General features: G+C 52.5%; 1 protein-coding gene across 1 annotated transcript in view; it reads left to right on the top strand.

Moving 5' to 3' along the window:
* VIPR2 (vasoactive intestinal peptide receptor 2) overlaps positions 1–17852 on the top strand; it is an 86940-nt gene extending 69088 nt beyond the window's left edge. Inside the window, exons 8-16 of the mRNA XM_077761735.1 lie at positions 2090–2187; positions 6518–6659; positions 9452–9602; positions 10275–10335; positions 11992–12061; positions 12581–12672; positions 15491–15620; positions 15694–15735; positions 16478–17852. Of these exons, the coding sequence (XP_077617861.1) occupies positions 2090–2187; positions 6518–6659; positions 9452–9602; positions 10275–10335; positions 11992–12061; positions 12581–12672; positions 15491–15620; positions 15694–15735; positions 16478–16651 (960 nt within the window). The 3' untranslated portion in view covers positions 16652–17852. The remainder of the gene's footprint in view (positions 1–2089; positions 2188–6517; positions 6660–9451; positions 9603–10274; positions 10336–11991; positions 12062–12580; positions 12673–15490; positions 15621–15693; positions 15736–16477) is intronic.
* Positions 17853–18576: the final 724 nt, after the last annotated feature.

Raw genomic sequence — 18576 nt, 5'->3', positions numbered from 1 at the left:
CTTCCGAGGGCCTGGAGAAGAGGCCCATCCACTCAGGACTGTACGGAAGCTGAACGTCCACCCAGAAATGAAAGGGAAAGAGACATTTCAGAAGAGCAAGCCAACAGGATCCACAATGAGCAGACCTTCATTAATAATGCCCAGGGAATGTGCTTTAAGGGGAGGTATTAAGCCAGAAAGAAGAACTGAGAATCAAGAAAGAATGTAAGCAAAAATAAACAAATAAGGAAGCCTAGCAAAGACTGACTATTTAAAGCAATGGTAAAATTGGGCAGAAGGTACTAAAAAACAAGGTGGAGCAAATACTGGACAGCAAATAATACAGTTGACGGGGTGATGAAAGTTATATGCAGTATGTGCGCCGAATAAAACTAATCAAAACGTCAGAACAATGGCACGAGGTATTCGTCACATGCACACGCCCTGTGAAAGCATCACGGGGTCAGCACCCCGGCATCAGGGAAGTGGCTGGTTGCCTGGGGCATCCCGGGGGTCCGACCACTGTCCCTCTGGTTTTGCTGATTGCTGGTAGGTGTGGTATAGATGCTATGTGTTAATATGCATCTAGCATATATTACATGTTATGTATATATTAGGTATTATCTGGTATGTATACATTATATATAAATATATTATATTGTTTTCTGTGCTTTGGGTAGATCTGAAATACAGCATTTTCCAGTTATTTAATGTGAACTCTGATCACAAAACAAAATCCCCAGTCCTGTTTATAATCCCTCGCTCAGAACAGAAAATAGAAAATGGACAAAGACTTAAAATTGGAGTTTTCAAAGAGACTTTCAGAAGGCCAGCATGCTATCTCCTCTCTGCCTGAGCTAAGAAGATTGACAACAGTGTCATCACAGGTGTGGACTCCTTACAATTTAAAATGGGGATCTTGGTTTGCCTCTTAAGGTTCAACAAGGAAAAACCCTCCTAAAATAGATGAGACATTATTGCCAGATCAAACCTCAAGCTAACGTTGATTGCCTGAACTATTTGGGAGGCTATACTAAGTAATTTCCTTTTCTCATTAAATCTTAACTAGACACTCATTTTTCCAAATATTATGGTTTACTTCTGAAATGCGTCATTAGCCAGGACTGAGCCTCCAGTAACAAGGGTAACACGGAGAGGGAAAGCTCTCGCTGAAGGGCATCACCCCGATGGTAAAAACAACACAGTGGACAGACGGTGGATGCAGGGCAGCCCACAGGGGTCCGCTGACCTGCAGAAGCAGCCGAGCCCCATGAAGCTGCAGGAGCAAGGGTCTCCTGGGGCCGCCCTCCTGCCCCAGCCTGCACCCGAGTTTGCTGGATGACCCGGGGTGAGGGCTCCGCTCAGTGTGTCCCTGCTGGGCGCAGCCCTCCGTCTAGAGTTTGGAACTAAGCTGGTGTGAACTGGGCTGTGGAGAAATCAGGGCCAATGCAGAATGTCTCCTGGTCCCCCTCTCAGGATCCAGGGCAGCGTAGACCCGGTTAGGTCAGGACGTATTTGCAAAACCAGTCAGTCCCTGTGGTTTCTGGGGTGCTCTCACAGGAGGCACCCCTCCAAACCCCTCTGGTCTCAGCAGCGGAACAGTGAGCAGACAGTGAAGCTGGGGACCCCTTCAGGCCAGCCCTCCCCTTGCTCCATACAAAGTCATCCGCAATGCGTTTTAAGGAAAAAGGAGGGCGTTTAAAGATGTGAATAAAATGTTTGGGTTCAGAATGGAGGTGGGCTTGGGTGCCTGGGTGGCTCAGTCAGTTAAGCATCTGACTTCGGCTCAGGTCATGATTTCACAGTTCGTGGGTTGAGTCCCATGGGCCTCTGCTGACAGCACAGAGCCTTGAACCTGCTTCAGATTCTGTGTCTCCCTCTCTCTCTGCCCCTCCTCCATTCAGGCTCTGTCTCTGTCTCTCAAAAATAAATAAATGTTAAAAAAAAAAAAAAAAGAATGGAGGTGGGCTGTGAAATGACACTGTCTCGTGCACCTGGTGATGGGCAGCCAAGAGCCCTGCGTGAAAGGGAGCATGTGGTCGGATCTGGGAACCTATGCTTTGTGCAGTGCTGGCCACCAAAACTCACACATGTTTTCCTTTCTTTGTAGATCACGTTTTATGTTCTGGTGAAAGCCATTTACACGCTGGGCTACAGCGTCTCCCTGATTTCCCTTACGACCGGAAGCATAATTCTTTGCCTCTGCAGGTAAGTATCAGAAATGAGCAGTTCTACAGGCTGAGACCAGAAATTGTCCCTTCAGAGGAGGACAGAAGGTCACTGCCTCCAAGCTCTCTCTTCAAACTCCCTTGGAGAATGCCTGTGTGAAATGAGATACTAGTATTTACATTTTTATTTAAATATTCTGCATTTCTTATGTAAAGAGATTATATTGACTTCGGACAAGAATTCAGTTCAACTGCTATTTACTAAACACTAGCCATTGTGCAAATCCTTTGAAAATACAGAAGCCATGTGATCTTGCCCTTGCTATTCAGAAAGCAGCTACATTTGGGGCATCGGTGCTTTATTAAGAGACACTACCCTGTGTTCAAGAGTATGAAAGCAGGAGTCAGACTGCCTGGGTTCAAATCCTGGGTCAGTCTCTTAGTAGCTGTGTGACCTTGGACAAATTACTTAACTTCTCTATAACCTGTAAAGTGTGGGTGCTAAGGAAGCTCTGTGGCATGCAGCAAGCACTCTACATTTTGCCAGTTTTTTCCCTGGTAGTGAGGTTAGAGTTCTCCCTGACCTGAACCATGGGTAGGTCTTTTCAGTAGCTAACGACACGCACTGTATACAGCTGGTTGGTCAGGGTTAGAAGTAGAGGCCTTGGTTTCAGAACAGAAGCTTCATCTTGAAAAGCTCGAGTATCACTAGCACTAAACAAAGTAGATGATATCCTCTTATTTTAACAGGGATTTGATCACCCCAGGTATTATTTCTCTTTACACAAATTAGCTCACACGCTGGCCAGTATTCCGATTAGATCAAAGATATAACAAATGGAATATTTTAGAAACAGACAGCCCCTTAGGAGATCCATACTTGGAATTAAACAAGTGAAAAGTGATGAAGAATGTAGCTGAGAATCCCATCAAATGTAATAAAGTTATTTATTTTTTCTCAGGCATCTCAAATATATCAGGAGGGTGGTCATTCTCAGAAAGAGTAAGTCAGTACCTTTAATCCGGAAGTGTGTGGGGGCAGGCCATCGTATTCTATTTCTGGAAAGAAGAAACAACTCTGGTACAACATTAATGTGTTCTGTCTTCTGTACTTTATGTATTTTTAAATCTTCAAATTGTTAAAGATTTAAAACAGAAAGGAAAAATGTAGGGAGGTAAGCTGGCACAGGGTAACATGAACTAGAAAAATTTCAGCTTATTTTTAAAGAGTTCCCACATTGAACAATCCATATCTTTGGCACTGGCAATTTCTCTCAGATTTGTGATGCATGACATATTTAATTAGCCAGCCTACTGGCATTTTGGAAGAGTTGCAAACGTGGATGTTGGTCTTACAGAGAATCTCAAATGGTGTCAAATGAAACAATCTTTTATACATGGACGTCATTAGTCACGCACTGGTGACACTTGGTTAGGAAAGGACATGTCTGCTTTGGATGTCATTCTGCTGCTGGTGCGGTGTGTGACGGTCGCTGGGAAAAGTGCCCACGCTGGTGTGCAGCCCGCAGGGTTGCCTGCAGCCCGGGCCACAGAGATGCTTGCACTTCTGCCTCCATCTGTCAGCCGGGCTTCCGTGCCCGCTGCCACAGTGTTGATTTCAAACTCCCGACTGTGAAAACAACTCTGCCATCCTAGTAAAGCCACCCAGGAAACAGAATTATTTACAGTCATGGAACATTTGCTGTTCATAATAGCCTCATACCGTAGCTAAGAAAGCATTAAGTAACCATGTTCTTCTTTTACAAACAGAAACGGAGCGACTTACCTCCTACGCCAAGTCCAAAGTGCAGCGTAGACTTGAATAACAAGCACACGACCTAGTTTTGCGTGGGATTCGCTGGGTGGTCATTGCAGCCGCCATCTTGGAGTGCACATGTGGTCCGGGCACTTGACAAGGAGGCTTCAGTTCCTACGAGCCCAGGAGTAGCTGCACCAGTTGCTGACACAGATCACACCCCACCCTGTATAGGTGTTTATTCACTCAGTCCTTACATTAGCTGCAGCAGGGAAGTGCTGTTCTGTCCCCGTTCTACCAGTTCGACCCGTGAGAGCAGGGCAGCCCAGAGGGGTTCCATTTACCCCGCCCCCCATGCCTTTGGCGTTTAATGCTGTATTTTAATCCGACATCTATTTTAAGGCCATAGTTGCCATCATCTAAAGTCAGTATCTACTTAGAGATGCCACGTCCTCACTTTTCCTGAGTTCTCCCTTCCTTCCTGTTCCTTCCTGTTTTCCGTGTCTCCCCCTGGGGCCCTTTCCCTTCTGCCCCAAGACCCCCTTCAGTATTTCCGTCAGCACAGGCCTGCCGGCAATGACTTCTCAGGGTTTTTGATTGCCTGAGATCATCTTAATTTTGCCTTCATTTGAGGATATTTTTGAGAGTGTTGAATTCCTCATCGGCAGCTATTTTCTTTCATCACACTAAACATGAACCTCGTTTTTCTTTTTAAATTCAGCTGCCAGTCTCTCGGCTGCTGCACTGAAGGGACGCGTCGTGTTCCCGGGCGCTTAGAGGGTTTTGTTTGGTCTCGGAGTTTTAGCAGCTACCTAACGTGGTTTTCTTTGTCTTTCTCCTCGGGGTTAATAACATTTCTTTAATCTGTTATTGTATTTTACTAGTTTCCAAAAATCCTTAGCTAGTATTCTTTAAATATTGCATCTTCCTTTTTTTGTCTCCTGTTTCTGCCAAAACTATATTGCCATGTGTTCAGGGTTTTCACCATTTTCCCATATATTTCCTACACTTTTTCTACACATTCCCTCATTTTGTCTCTACTTTAATCTGTACTTATTCTAATTCAGAGTATTGTTTGTTTTCTAATTCAGATTATTCTCATGTGCTGTGTCTGATCTAATGTTAGACTCAGCTATGTCTTCATTTTAGGGCTCTTTCTGAGCTTTCAATGTTTGTTTGGTTGTTATAATCACTTCCATTCTTTAATAAAATTCTGGCCCTCTTTGTCAGTTTTCTTGAATATATAAACCTGAGTAAGACAGTGCATGTCTTAAATGCCACTGTATGAATCTCTTTCTATTCTTCGGGGTGGTTGTTGCACTTGATCGTTTGCTCGTGTTCCTGGCATATCTTGTAACTCATTTTTGAAATTACAAATAATTAAATTGTAGAGGCTTTGGGTGACATCTTACTACAGAGAGGATTTAATTTTTCTAGCAAGATGGGCAGGCCACCCAGAGCCAGTCGGGGGTTGAGCTGATTTGAGACTGTGTTTTGGGCTTTGGGAAGTCTGTCATTTCTGGTTTGTCACAGCTCCTAGGTCATAGCTCTTCCGGGGTTTCTAATTAAAGCCCGGGAGCTCCTCTGCTCCTGCCGACCCTGAATTCCAGCAGTCGTTGCTCAGTACATGAGATTGCTAACATTTCTTACCAGCGTTTTGCTCCTCAGCCAGTGCTTTGGCCTCGTCCCTCAGCCTCTCAGCCAGCACAGCACACCTTGTGTGGGCAGCTGCCTCGCATGAGGAGACCCGAGGCACAGGGTGGACGTAGGGCACGTCTCCGTGTCCCCCTTCTTGCCAGGTGGCTTTCTGAAATCACGCTGAGCCCCGGGGGTGGGGGGGAGGCGGGGGGGAGGTCGTCAGATAAGCTGCTTCTTTCTAGCCTCTCATGCAAGTCTTCTGCGCTATGTTTTTTAATGTCCTTTAAAAATTTTTAACTTTATTTAAACCTAAAGATCTAGCACTCAGTGACTGTGGAAGTACACTTGCGTGAAGCTTGCTTCCCGAGGGCTCTGAATTAAAAGTCAAAGTCAAATCAAATGGCCAAATAAGCCTTCTCCAGAGCAGAATTTAAGTGGTACAAGAGAATTAAAAACAAAATGTTCCAAGCACTTTTTAGAGAAGCAAGGTATCACAGAAAGTTAAGGCAGATCATCAATGTGGGCCTTTGCAGGAAGTTTGCTGTGAAGATGTTGGGTCTTCACAGCTGTGAAGTGGGCATACACCATGGCAGGCTCAGGACTCAGCACTATTTGCTTTATACTGTTATCTTAAATCCTGTTCCACAACCCCAGCCTAAGGAGATCATCAGAAATAAAGGAACAGGTTTATGTAGGAAAATAGTTACCATAATTCAAAACTGAAAACATCCTAAATATACAGTAAGAAACAGTAACTTCCATACAAAAAGAAGAAAACCTTAAGATTGAAGCCACAGAGGCAGTTGTTGAAGTGTTGACATCCAAGTTTAATTATCTAACCCTCCCTCTACCCCATCCCCGTCCCCACCTCATGCCTTCTCTTCCCTTCCTCCCCCACCCTCACCCTTCATCCCTGCCTCTCCCCACCCCTTCCCCTACCTCCCCCTGTACCTCATCCCTGCCTCCACCACCACAGGAAGCTGCATTGTACCCGGAACTACATCCACCTGAACCTGTTCCTCTCCTTCATCCTAAGAGCCATCTCAGTGTTGGTGAAGGACGATATTCTGTACTCCAGCTCAGGCACGCTTCACTGCCCCGACCAGCCATCCTCCTGGGTAAGGCTGTCCCTGTGAGCAGGATCCTCTCACTGAGGGGAGGGTGGCCTGTGTGAACCGCCCCAGGGACCTCGCTCCTTACTGCCCCACCCCTTAGTCTCTGTCTCCAGCTCACGCTGTGATGAAGTCCCATAGCCAGTGCACAGGGGTCTCCGAGGCCCTGGTGAAGGCAAGGGGTCCGACCCGAGAAGCGCAGGGAACTGCCCAAGAGGCTGGGGCTCAGAGCAGGTCCAGGTGGGCAGGTGAGACAGAGGCAGGTGGGTGAGCAGTGTCCCGGGCACCTCCAAAGGTTGGGAGGTCATGGGCCATGAGCACCGAACCCCAGGCAGAGGCAGGACAGTGCAAGGCCACTGTCCGCAGTGGGCCGCAGCAGCTCCGGGCTAGAAACCCCAGGTACCGACGGGGACACACGATGCCATTATCTTCACCCCAAATCTCCCAGATTATGAGCAACAGACGCTTCCATTGGTTGCCGGGAGGAAATCATCCGTGCAGTGAATGACTTTGCTCACTTGTGAATGAGGACACAAGGCTGAGGGAAGCCCGGCAGCTGGACGCGCCCCACGGGGCTGTGGTCAGGGCCCCGAGCACAGGTGCACAGCACACGCGGGCATCAGGGACGCCCCGAGGCTCCAGGTCCGGGGACTGAAGTGTGAGAAGGGGGGGGCAGGGTCCCAGCTGCACCCCTCCAGCACGGTGCCACCACGCCGTGTGCCGACGGAGGAGAGAAGGGTGGGGCACAGGAGGGGGATGAGGAGGGAAGCAGGCGGGAGGGAAGCAGGCGGGAGGGAAGCAGGCCCGGGTGTTCCGTCTTCTTGTCCCCAGAGAACCGGAGGTTTTGAGTAAGTTGGTCAGAGACACGGTCAGCCCTCAGCATGAGGAACAGAGAAAACATCTTTTCGTACAGTTACATTTGTGTGGACATTTTTGTTCCCAGCTGGGTTTGACCAAACCAACCTTGCCCTCCCAGGTCGCACACGGGGCTCATCGTCCCCAGACAGTCCCGGGGTCCGCTTCTGAAGCCATTTGCAAGAGCCAGCCGTGCGCACTGGTGGGAGGCTCTGGAACCAGGGGACGGGCCTTGGCCCACCTGCCTGTGTGTGCGCGCGCGCGCGTGTGCGTGTGTGCGTGTGTGTGTGCACGCGCGGCAGCGGGTCCGGCGGTGCTCCTGACATGCTCTCCGCCCTGAGGGATGCAGTTTGAAACCACAGACCAGGAAGGGGAAGTCAGCGGAGAGCTGGGCAGTCCTCAGACCTCCTGTCCTTACACGATGCTGATGGTCAAAGAACAAGCAGGAGGAACTGCAGAGACGGTGTTTTCACTGTTTTACCAAGAAAGTGGAGTCAGGTTACACACGCTTTTCCTGCGTCTTTCTTCCTCAACCAGCAGGACACCATGGCAATTCTCCAAGTCACCTGGCATGTCAGTTTGAATGGTGGCACAATAGTCTAGCGTGTGACGTCACCGTATTTAACCGTCCCACCAGTTACAAGCACCGCGGGCGTCACCGCACACATGTCTTCACAGGTGTCTTCGTGCACCATTGCTCCTCTCTCAGGAGGAAGTCATGGGGGATGCAGGGCACACGTATTTAAAGACTAACAAACATTGCCGCTTGGGTTTCCGAAAGACCAATGATGTGCAGTGCTTTTCAGAGCTTTGCCGTCTGGTGGGTGCGGAACACACACTTCTGTGTTCCAGTGAGTGGCATTAAGTCACAAGTTCACTGCGGTTAGTTCCTGTCCCATAGTTGTGTTCTCACATGCATCTCTCCGCTTGCAGCGCCCGATCGTGACACTCAGTGGGTGGCTTCCGCGCACCAGCCCGGCCCCCGGCCCTGAGGGTGTCTGGCACTCAGCCTCAGGAAGCTGCAACTGCTCTCTAGGCAGCACCTCACAAAGATAAACTTTGCTTAGGAAAGAGGGACCTGGAAGGTCAGGGTGGGAGGTGGCGTGGGGGCACCTTCAGGGGGCAGCCTAGTGAGCACTCCTGTTATATCCACACACACACCTCACATATGTGCGTCCACCTGTATTTACACATACAAATATATCCACTTGTCTCAGCACATCCACATATATATGAGCATATCCACACCTGTATAGGTATATTCACGTATGTATCAAATATATCCACACATACATATAAGTACACGTAAGTAGGCATGCATCTCCATCGCACCTGTATACATATATATTTGGGGGGCAGGGAGGCAGCAAAGATACAGAAGAATAGAAATGAAGTCCTGTTCTTTTTCAGCACGCTTAAACACACTTACTGACTAAAAGCCTCAATTTCATATTTGCTCAAGAAGCTAAAATACCTGCATGTTTAGGTGAAGGTCTGAGAGATTAAAACATATTTCTTTTATATGCTGCATGATTGTTCCCAGGGAAAACTCTTTCAAAGCGCTTAGGGACATAAGTGCTTGCTGGATTCTCTTGTTTTGCCCTTTGCTTTTCTGTCTCCTGTCGAGTGGGTGGTGAGGACGAACAGGGCAGGTGGGTGAGCAGACAGTGGCAACGCAGACAGTGGAGGGGCAGGGGCGAGGGCGGGGTGCTCACTGCCAAGTGCCCGCAGCTCGCTGCCATCAGAGGTGTCTGCGGACATCTGCCCCCTGTCCGTGTTTACCTTCCAGCGAGTTCTGAGTCCCAGGGCTGTGGATGCCAAGGGCCTCACTCTAACCCTGCTGCGCTGGTGTCCTCGGCTCCTCCTCCTGGAGCGCCTCTGCCCGGGTGGACTGTTTTATCCGAGTGAGGCCGTGTTCTCTCACTCTGCCCATGACTTTCCAGGTCGGCTGCAAGCTGAGCCTGGTGCTCTTCCAGTACTGCATCATGGCGAACTTCTACTGGCTCCTGGTGGAAGGGCTGTACCTGCACACCCTCTTGGTGGCCATATTCTCCCCCGGCCGTCGCTTCGTGGCCTATCTCCTAATCGGCTGGGGTAAGGACTGTCCCCTATGTGTGCCCGACACCCTGTCTGCCACCGTGCAACCCTCCAGACCTCTGTTCCCAACCCTACATCTACAAACGCAGACCTCTCAGCTCAGAAAACCCTTTCCTGTCCCTGTACGACGCACGTCAGGTCCTATTAGGAGAAGCTTTCCTGGGATGACTAGGGGTTCCTATAGGCAACACCTCCATATTTCTGAGAATCGGGGACCTGGATTAAAACTGCTCTAAGCTCCCACTGCTGGGGCACACCCTGTGGTGGGACAGTCAGAAAGAAGGGGCTTGCAGAGGTAAGCCCTCTGTCAGGAGGTCTCGATGACGTACCGGGTAGCAGGAGCCTCCCTTAGTCAGGACTGGAAGGGCTGTGAAACCATGGGACACCCACGTTCTCACCTCTTACAGTCATGGTCATGGCCATGCTCCCACCCACAGTAACCTACTCACGATGCACCATGATGCATTTCAGGCCTGTAAAGCCTCAGCTTTCAAACACATGTTTATCTTCACTGCTTTGTAAGGTGTGAGCATAAACGTCTCTGTGCTTCTGAAGCGTTTCCACTCGATCTTCCCATCAGAAAGCCCTTGTCCTTGCCGACTCTGGTGAAGGAAGGTGCACACTTGCTAACTAGCGTGGAGTTAGAGGTAACCTGGTGTCTTTCTGCAGGCATCCCCACCATCTGCATAGGCGCATGGACTGCAGCCAGGCTCTCCTTAGAAGACACAGGGTGAGTGCTGTGTTCATGCCTCTGCCTTTAAAGTGAGACTGAGCAATGCTAACTTGCTGGCATCGTTACGTCTTTGGAAACTAGAAAGAAGCTTATTATCTGGGTGGAAGGAAGGTTTGCATTTGCAGCTGCAGCCATGCAAAGAGTAACACGGCCAGCATTTGAACACCCTGCACAGGGGAAGACCTTGACCTTCACGAGGGAGGAAGTGGTTTGGGGCGGGAGTATTTGGAGAAGATGCATATGGGGGATGAGAACTGAACCAGGTCCTACATGAAGCTGGGATTCGGATAAAGCCAGCAGGGATGGGAGCAGCAGCTGAGGTGAGAGAAGCAGGGCTTACAAAAGGGAACCAAGAAAAACGCAGGCACTGTTTGCCTGGAGCCAAGTATGGACAGGTGACGAGCTGAAGACCAGGTTGAAATGGCCAGTGAGAGTACAGCCCTCTGAGACCGTTGTTCTCTAGGATGCCACGTGAGCAGGGCCCAGAGCTCTTCTGTTTTGCGTACAGTGAGCTGGGCCATGGCCTGAAACTCAGGCACCGACCGTTCCCAGCTTGAGTGCTGTGCCTCCTAAAGGGCTCTCAGGGTCTACCAGTTATCTGCCACTGGTAACAGACCACCCTGAAAGTCAGTGGCTTACGTGATCCCGGTTGTGCACATGGCGCCCTTCTGGCCTGAGCCCGGCTCGCTCACACACCGTGGGCACCTGCCAGCCTGGCCGAGAGCTGGCGCGTCTGAGGCAGCTCCCGCCGGAAGGCTCCTTTCTGTCCTGCAGATTCCGAGGACTCCACACCCCAAAACCAGCTAAGATCCGGAGGGAGGGTTGGTCTCTGCCGTTGGTGGGAAGGGCTGCAGAGCCCCACTGTGGGGGTGAGGGTCACAGAGGGCGTAATGGAGACACTTGCAAGCACCCTATCCCAGCTCCCTACTGGGGACCGCTGAGAACCCAGAATGGAAACACACCGCTAGACAGACGTTCCTGGCTGCGCCTGCCGCAGTTACTCCAAAGACATTTTAAACCTTCATTCAAGATACAAATACAGGGGGGCCTGGGTGGCTTGAGTTGAGCGTCTGACTTCGGCTCAGGTCATGATCTCGCAGTTCGTGGGTTCGAGCCCCGCGTCGGGCTCTGTGCTGACAGCTCAGAGCCTGGAGCTGCTTCGGGTTCTGTGTCTCCCTGTCTCTCTCTGTCACTCTGCCCCCTGCTCATTGTCTCTCTCTGTCTCTCAAAAATAAATAAACTTAAAAAAGATACAAATCCAAAACATTTGAGAGGTGAGAGGAAATTAATTTTCAGAAGAAAAACTTTCCTTTTTTGATGTTGGCTAGAGCGAGTGTGAGCTGTACCATTTCCCAAGTTCAGGGACTTGCGGGGGGTTTGCCCCTCCCCTCCCACCCTCTGGAAAGTGACACAAAGCCACTCCAGCGGGATGGATTGCGTCCAGATCTGTGAAGGCAGAGCACCTCTGCTCTCACGGTGGCACACATGGCGGTTGGGAGGGACCCTGTAACAGGCCAGGCGCACAGCGCATGAGGTGGGAGGTGCCATGCCGGCCCCATGTCAGGGGTGAGGCCACGGGCAGCGCCTGTATCCTCGTGCTTGGTTTGTGGATGAATCAGAGGTAACATGATTTTTCTTCTCTCTTTTCAACAGTTGCTGGGATACCAATGACCACAGTGTTCCCTGGTGGCTTATACGAACACCGATTTTAATATCTATTATAGTAAGTAATTCCTGTATTGAAACATGAGTTATCCATTGGGTTGCACAGGTGGGCAGAAAGGGAGCCCCTTTCCCTGCATTAAATATTAATAGCCCTGTTCTATTTGGTCTTCTGGGAGAACTGCACACAAGCAGGCCAGCCCCTTCCCGCAGTCACAGTCGTNAGAGAGATGCACGATCTCCTGTGGGGGAGGGAGACCTTCAGGGAGTCAGAGTCACCAAGTCACAGTATTAGGGCTCAACTGCATTTCCCTTTTCCGTCTCACGTCTCAGATTCACTTATGAGACATTTGAGGCAGCTGAGAGACAAGGCCACTGCAACTTTGGGGGCGCCCCAGTCTGGGCAGGGCTCCTGAGCTCCTGTGACAGGTGCCTGCAGCTCCGTCCCAGGCGAGGAGGCCACCCAGGGGTGCTGGGGCATCCCAGGCGAGGACACCACCCAGGGTGCTGGGGCGTCCCGGCCACACCTCCCTCCCTTGCAGGGGAAATCACACACAACATGTTGTCTCTATTTGTGCAGGTCAATTTTGTCCTTTTTGTCAGTATTATACGAATTTTACTCCAGAAGTTGACATCCCCAGACATCGGCGGCAACGACCAGTCACAGTATAAGTGAGTATGTGTGTGGACCTGAGAGTAAGGAGGACGGGCATGGGTGGAGAGCAGAGACACTAGGGCCCTGGGTCTGCGCAGCCGGCAGCGGCCCAAGGTCGCCTCCTTCGGGTGCAGGGCTGTGCTTGTGGCTAATTCGGCAGTGTCTGCCCCAAGCTGTTGACATGGTGATTATTCCAGACAAGCCCCTTCTTTCATTTCCGCATTGATGACCTCTAGTGAGCTTGCTCACTGAGGCATTTTGCCCACTTTCTTGTTTTGTAATCTGTTCTCCTTGGCCTCACGTTATTTGTATTTTATGTTTAATTCTTCTGCCCCATCAGACCTCATGGTCCTTGCTGGCACCTAATGCCAGGCCTTGAGATTAATAATAATTCACGTTTATTGGCTCAGTGATTACGTGAAGATGGTCCTCATCTTCCCCATTCTCAGTGAGGAAGAGAACAGGGGTTAAGTAATTCACCCACAATCATGCAGCTAATTAATGAGGATCTGAAGACTATAAAAGAACTCAAAGATTCTATAAATTTCTATCAAGAATTTATAAAGAAAAAGTAAAACCCACATGTTTATTATAAAGTGGACACCAGCTTGGAGTAGTTTGTCAAGCCCATGGGAGCCTCAATTTCAGATAGACCGGGTTTAGATTCTCAGCCACCCAGAGCTGTGTGACCCTGAGCAGGCTATCTGACTCCTGGCCTGGGGGGGTGGGGGGGACGTCTCCTGTCTCCTTCCCCTCCATCCTTCAGACAACGGGAGTGGACCTAGAAGCCAGTCAGGCAGTGTGTCTCATGGTCAGAGGCCTGGTGCTGGGTTTACATACCAACTGGAAGCCTCAGGGATGTGACTTCACTGCTCTGTGCCTCAGTTTCCTCATGAAGATTAACTGAGTTAATATTTGAAAGACATTTAGTCCCTGGCAGTAGTGAGTACTGTGGGAAAGTTTGGTTAACGTATATGTCTGATTCCACCCGGGGGCACATGAAATCCAAGGAATCCCTTTCTCTGCCCAGTCTGTTGAATGAGGCTGCACAAAAGGCCAGATCTAGCGATGAGATTCTGCATCAGACCACGAAGGATAAAGCTGAAGGTCCTGGAGCCACCCATACCTGGCGCTCAGGGTGGGGTTAGGGTTCTCTGTTGCCCTTGAAACTGAGTGTTGATTTTTGCCCAGTCGTGTTTAGCCCCCATGCTGACCTTTTCTGTGGGTTCTTTGGGAGTGTTCATTAGGTGGGTCTTACAGATACTTGCTTGTATTTTAGGAACAAAAATAAGTAGAGAAATAGAATCTGTTCTTTTCCCAGGGTAACAAAACAGGCAGAGCATGTCTGTGACACTGCCCTCTGGTTGTATCTTGACGTCTTTTCTCTGTAACTGTCATTATAACAGTAACAAAGTCCCCGGAGCAGGGCAGCCTCACCGGAAACCCTCTAGAGACAAGCAGAGAGCAAACTGCAGGGGTGCATAGTACAGAGGGGCGTTCAGGCAGCTCTCCGTGTCATGGTGAACTAAAGCCACCTCCTGTCCTCAGGCTGATGCTGGACCGGGGCGTTAAGTGCAGCCACCTTGTAAGGTTAGACGTCTGGGTCTGTGAAGGGCAGAGTGCTGCAGTGCTTGCGGACGGGCCTTCCTCGGCGACACGGCCCCGGTCGCTCCCCAGGCTTCTGGGGTTTGTGCAGATTGCCCAAAACAGGAGACATCCTGAACTTACATCCCATACCAGGCTCTAGGTGCTAGGTTTGATGCAGGTGCCTCAAAAATTTGTAAAGAAATTCATGACTTTCTCTAAGCATTGGGTGAGGCCTCCTTACTCACCTCCCTCGGGATGAGGCTGCTGGGTCACTGGAGAGGCTGCTGGATGTTCAGTTAGGGCATCTCGACCTGCACGCACATCACCAGGTGGCCTGACCTGGGCCAAGATCCTCATTCCTGACCAGTTGACCTCAGTCCCAGTTGACCCCAATGCTCCTGACATAGGCCGTGCTGGAGCTGCAAGGGTCAAATCTGGCTGCGCACTGGGATCCGCCAGATCCACCAGTCCTGCCCGCAGAGACCTGATTTCATAGGGATGAGGCGGCGGCTTGGACTGCGGCATCTAATCCCTGGATGATTCTAACGTGCAGCAGTGAGAGGCACTGCTCGGAGCAGTGGTTCTCAGCATAGGGTTCCCAGCCGGCAGCCACCGCATCTCTGGGACCCTGGTGGAAACACAGATTCGGACGACACCCATCCTCAGGGCCAGCAGCCTGACGGTGGGGCCAGCCCTCCAGGAGGCTCTGGTGCAGCCCGAGAAGCCCCGGCTTAGAGAACAGGGACTGTATCTGCGCGGGGCGCGGGCAAGGGGACACAGCACAGCAGGTGCGGCTGTGGGAAAGGCAGAGGGGAGCCCAGCACACGGTGCAGGGAGCGGAAGATCTGCCTTCTGGTGTGACTGGGGAGGGCAGGGGCTCTGACGGACAGAGACTGCACCTGGTCCACAGGACCCGTGCGACCCAGAGCGTGGGTCACTGGCCCCGCAGCCACGCACAGTGCTCAGCTGCACCCCTGCTGATGGCGCTGGGTCCCGACGGACCCTCCACTCGGGGCAGTAAGGGCCTGGGGCCAGCACGGTGGTGGGCGACTCCAGGATGTCTTGTGAGAGCTTCGCTGCTTTATGAGGTGTCCCCTTCCTCACCACGTTGGCACACTCTGCCCAGGAAGGGGAGGGGAAGTAAATCTGTGAGAATCGAGGCCCAGCCGGGTGAGGCCCTGGCCGCGGGCCCACGTGCAAGGCTCATGACGGCACAGGCTGAGCCCGGCGCCCTTCTCTCCGGTGCAGGAGGCTGGCCAAGTCCACTCTGCTGCTCATCCCTCTGTTCGGGGTGCACTACATGGTGTTTGCTGTGTTTCCTATTGGCATCTCCACCAAATACCAGATACTGTTTGAATTGTGCATCGGATCGTTTCAGGTACACGTGGGAAGGGACCGTGCCCTCCCCCCAGCCGGGTGAGCGGCCTCTGACGCCCCTTTCTCACTTGCAGGGCCTGGTGGTGGCGGTCCTCTACTGTTTTCTCAACAGTGAAGTACGTGCTCTGTCACAGCAGGTGACATTCAGCTTGTGCGGGATTTCCTCCTGTGCCCCCCACCTGAACGAGAGCCCAGGTCTGCCGTCGGGGCAGCCCCGGTGCCCCGATGGCCACGGCCGCCTCCTCCTCTCCACACCAGCAGCGTTGGTCGCCCTGGCCTCCCCCAGGCCCTGCTCAGGAAGGCTCCCCGGCTGGGTGGTTGGGAGGGACCCTGCCACCCTGCATGGTCACCGTCTTGCTCCTTGACTGTGGACGTGAGGCTGACTGGGGGTGGGGGGCACACAGATGAGAAGCCTGTTCCCTGAGTCCACTGCCCACAGTGAACATCCATGTGCGAGCCCCCCAGAGCCCCACTCTGCTGCTGAATGTCGTTTCCCACGTCCTTCACCTGCCCAACCTCGCGTGGCCAGCGCCCCCCGACCCCTCCTGCCACGCACCTCTGCTAACACGCTCACCACGTCCCTCTCCCCACCATCAGTCCAAACGCCCTTCACCTCTGTCCGTGGCTCCCAAGCACCGAGTCCCCACCGGTGTCAGGAAACCCCTGGTTCCTGCTGTTTGGAGCTCGCTGGTGGGGCGTCACCTTCTGTACCCACAGGTCCCCCCGAGGAGAGGAGTCGGCCACAACCTGTCCGGGCCGGCCTGGCACGGGCTGCTTCTCTTGAGAGCGCCTGAGTTTATGTTTCCAGCTTACACCTCGTGTGACCCCCGCTTCCTCACTGCTTTGCCCTCACCGCAGGTGCAGAGCGAGCTGAAGAGGAAGTGGCGGGGCTGGTGTCCGAGCCGGCCCTGCGGCCGGGACTACAGGCTCCACAGCTTGTCTGTCTCGAGGAACGGCTCCGAGAGCGCCCTGAGGCTCCACCGGGGCTCCCGCGCCCCGTCCTCCCTGCAGACAGAGACCTCGGTCATCTAGCGTGCCACCACGCGCCCCGTCCTCCCTGCAGACAGGGACCTCGGTCATCAGTGTGCCACCACGCGCCCCGTCCTCCCTGCAGACAGGGACCTCGGTCATCAGTGTGCCACCACGCGCCCCGTCCTCCCTGCAGACAGGGACATCAGTGTGCCACATACTGCAGACGTACTCCCCGGAGCCCTTGGGCCTCCCCTGGTGGGAGCATCCCACAGAAAAGTCCTCGGTAACGTCATAGAGCTGGCCTCTGCTTATCCCCTCGGGACTGGGTTGTGTTGTAAGTGGGACTTCAGTCTGGTTAGTGTTAAACTCCAGCATGTAGGTAATTTTGCTCATAATGTTGTTTGGCTGAATTGGCCCATTTTTGAAAAGAATAGGGAGACGGAGATAGTCCTTGACCAGAACTCAGATCCAACCATTATGGAAGGAAAGCAAGGGGCTTTCCTGATCTCGATGCCAGTTCTGGGCGGGAGGCAGCGGCCCGACCTGGGGGCTGGGCCCTCCCTCTGCATGACCCCCACCAGGACCGCTACCACTGGCCGGTCCCCATTCGGGCAGCTGTCCTGCCTGCAGGACTCGTGCAGAGAAGCCTGTGTAGATGTCCAGGAGACTCTGGCCAACCCCGGGTGGAACCGCCCCTGCTGGGTGCCCCGACTTGCCCCAGGGCCTCCTCTCCCTGCCTGTCCACCAGGACAGCCGGCCGGGTCCAAGGAAAGTGCAGAGAAGGTGCCAGAGGATCACAGCAGGGAGTGGCGTGTCACCCCTCATGGGTGTCGGCGCTTATGAGGGGCCCTCAACCATTGAGCAGACTCTTCATGAGGCCACTTCAGGCCTCTTCCCCCAAGAGAGGTGAGAAGGCTGGATGGCCGGTGGCCGGGCTTGTAGGACCTGGTCATCAGGTGACAAAGACACGAGGCATTTTATCTGATGGGAGCAGAAACCCACTCTCCTTTTTTTTTTTAATTTTTTAATGTTTTATTTATTTTTGAGAGAGAGGCAGCGTGAGCAGGGGAGGGTCAGAGAGAGAGGGAGACACAGAATTCGAAGCAGCTCCAGGCTCTGAGCTGTCAGCACAGAGCCCGACGTGGGGCTCGAACCCACGAACCGTGAGATCATGACCTGAGCCGAAGTCGGACGCTTAACCAGCTGAGCCACCCAGGCGCCCCAACCCATTCTCCTTTTAATGAAAATCATCTTAAAGTCATTTCTGTTTAAATGGAGAATTATTCTAACAAAGTAAATGACGTGTCCGCCATAGCTTCCAGCCCCCTGATGTCTGCAGACGCGGGAGGGAGGTCTGGGTGGCTGCGGAGCCACAGAGGGAGCAGGAGGCCGGCGAGGGGGCGGAGGCCACACTGCCCGTCCCTCAACCTGTGCACCCAGCAGACAGCATCTGCCCAAACCCCGTCCCGCTGCTGCGCTCAGTTCTTCGACCCCTTTTATGATACTGTTGCCCCTAAAAATGAGGCCGCTGAGTCTTCTTCCTGAGGCACCATGGACGGAGGCCACAGGGCCAAAGGCCGTGATGGCTGGGGCCAGGGAGCAGGGTCTGGCAGGCAGGGCCGGGCCAGAGCGGAAGCTCACGTTGGTGTGTGTCAGGGCCTGGACAAACGGACAGCAGAGCGGCTGCGTTCAGAGCCCACCTGGAGGCAGGGCCCCCGCCTCAGGTGACTTACTGTAGCTAGATCCACATGAGCAGCTGGAGAGCGGGACCCAGGCCTATGTGGGGCCGCAGGTCGTGCTCAGGCATTAGACACGCCCTGGGCGTCCAGGGACCTTCTCCTCAGCAGCACGCGCCCAGGCCCAGTGAGGGGCGAACCGGGCTGTCTTGCCTGGGAAAGGGCAGGGGGTCGGGAAACTGAACATTTACTAATAGCAGGGGCTGGTGGTCCAAGAGTCAGCATGTGTCATCTTAAATGTCATAAATG

This window comes from Crocuta crocuta, unplaced genomic scaffold (assembly GCF_008692635.1).
Source record: "Crocuta crocuta isolate KB4526 unplaced genomic scaffold, BGI_CrCroc_1.0 scaffold408, whole genome shotgun sequence".
Classification (NCBI taxonomy): domain Eukaryota; kingdom Metazoa; phylum Chordata; class Mammalia; order Carnivora; family Hyaenidae; genus Crocuta; species Crocuta crocuta.
Note: the sequence above shows the minus strand (reverse complement) of the source record. Positions and strands in the feature narration are given on the sequence as shown.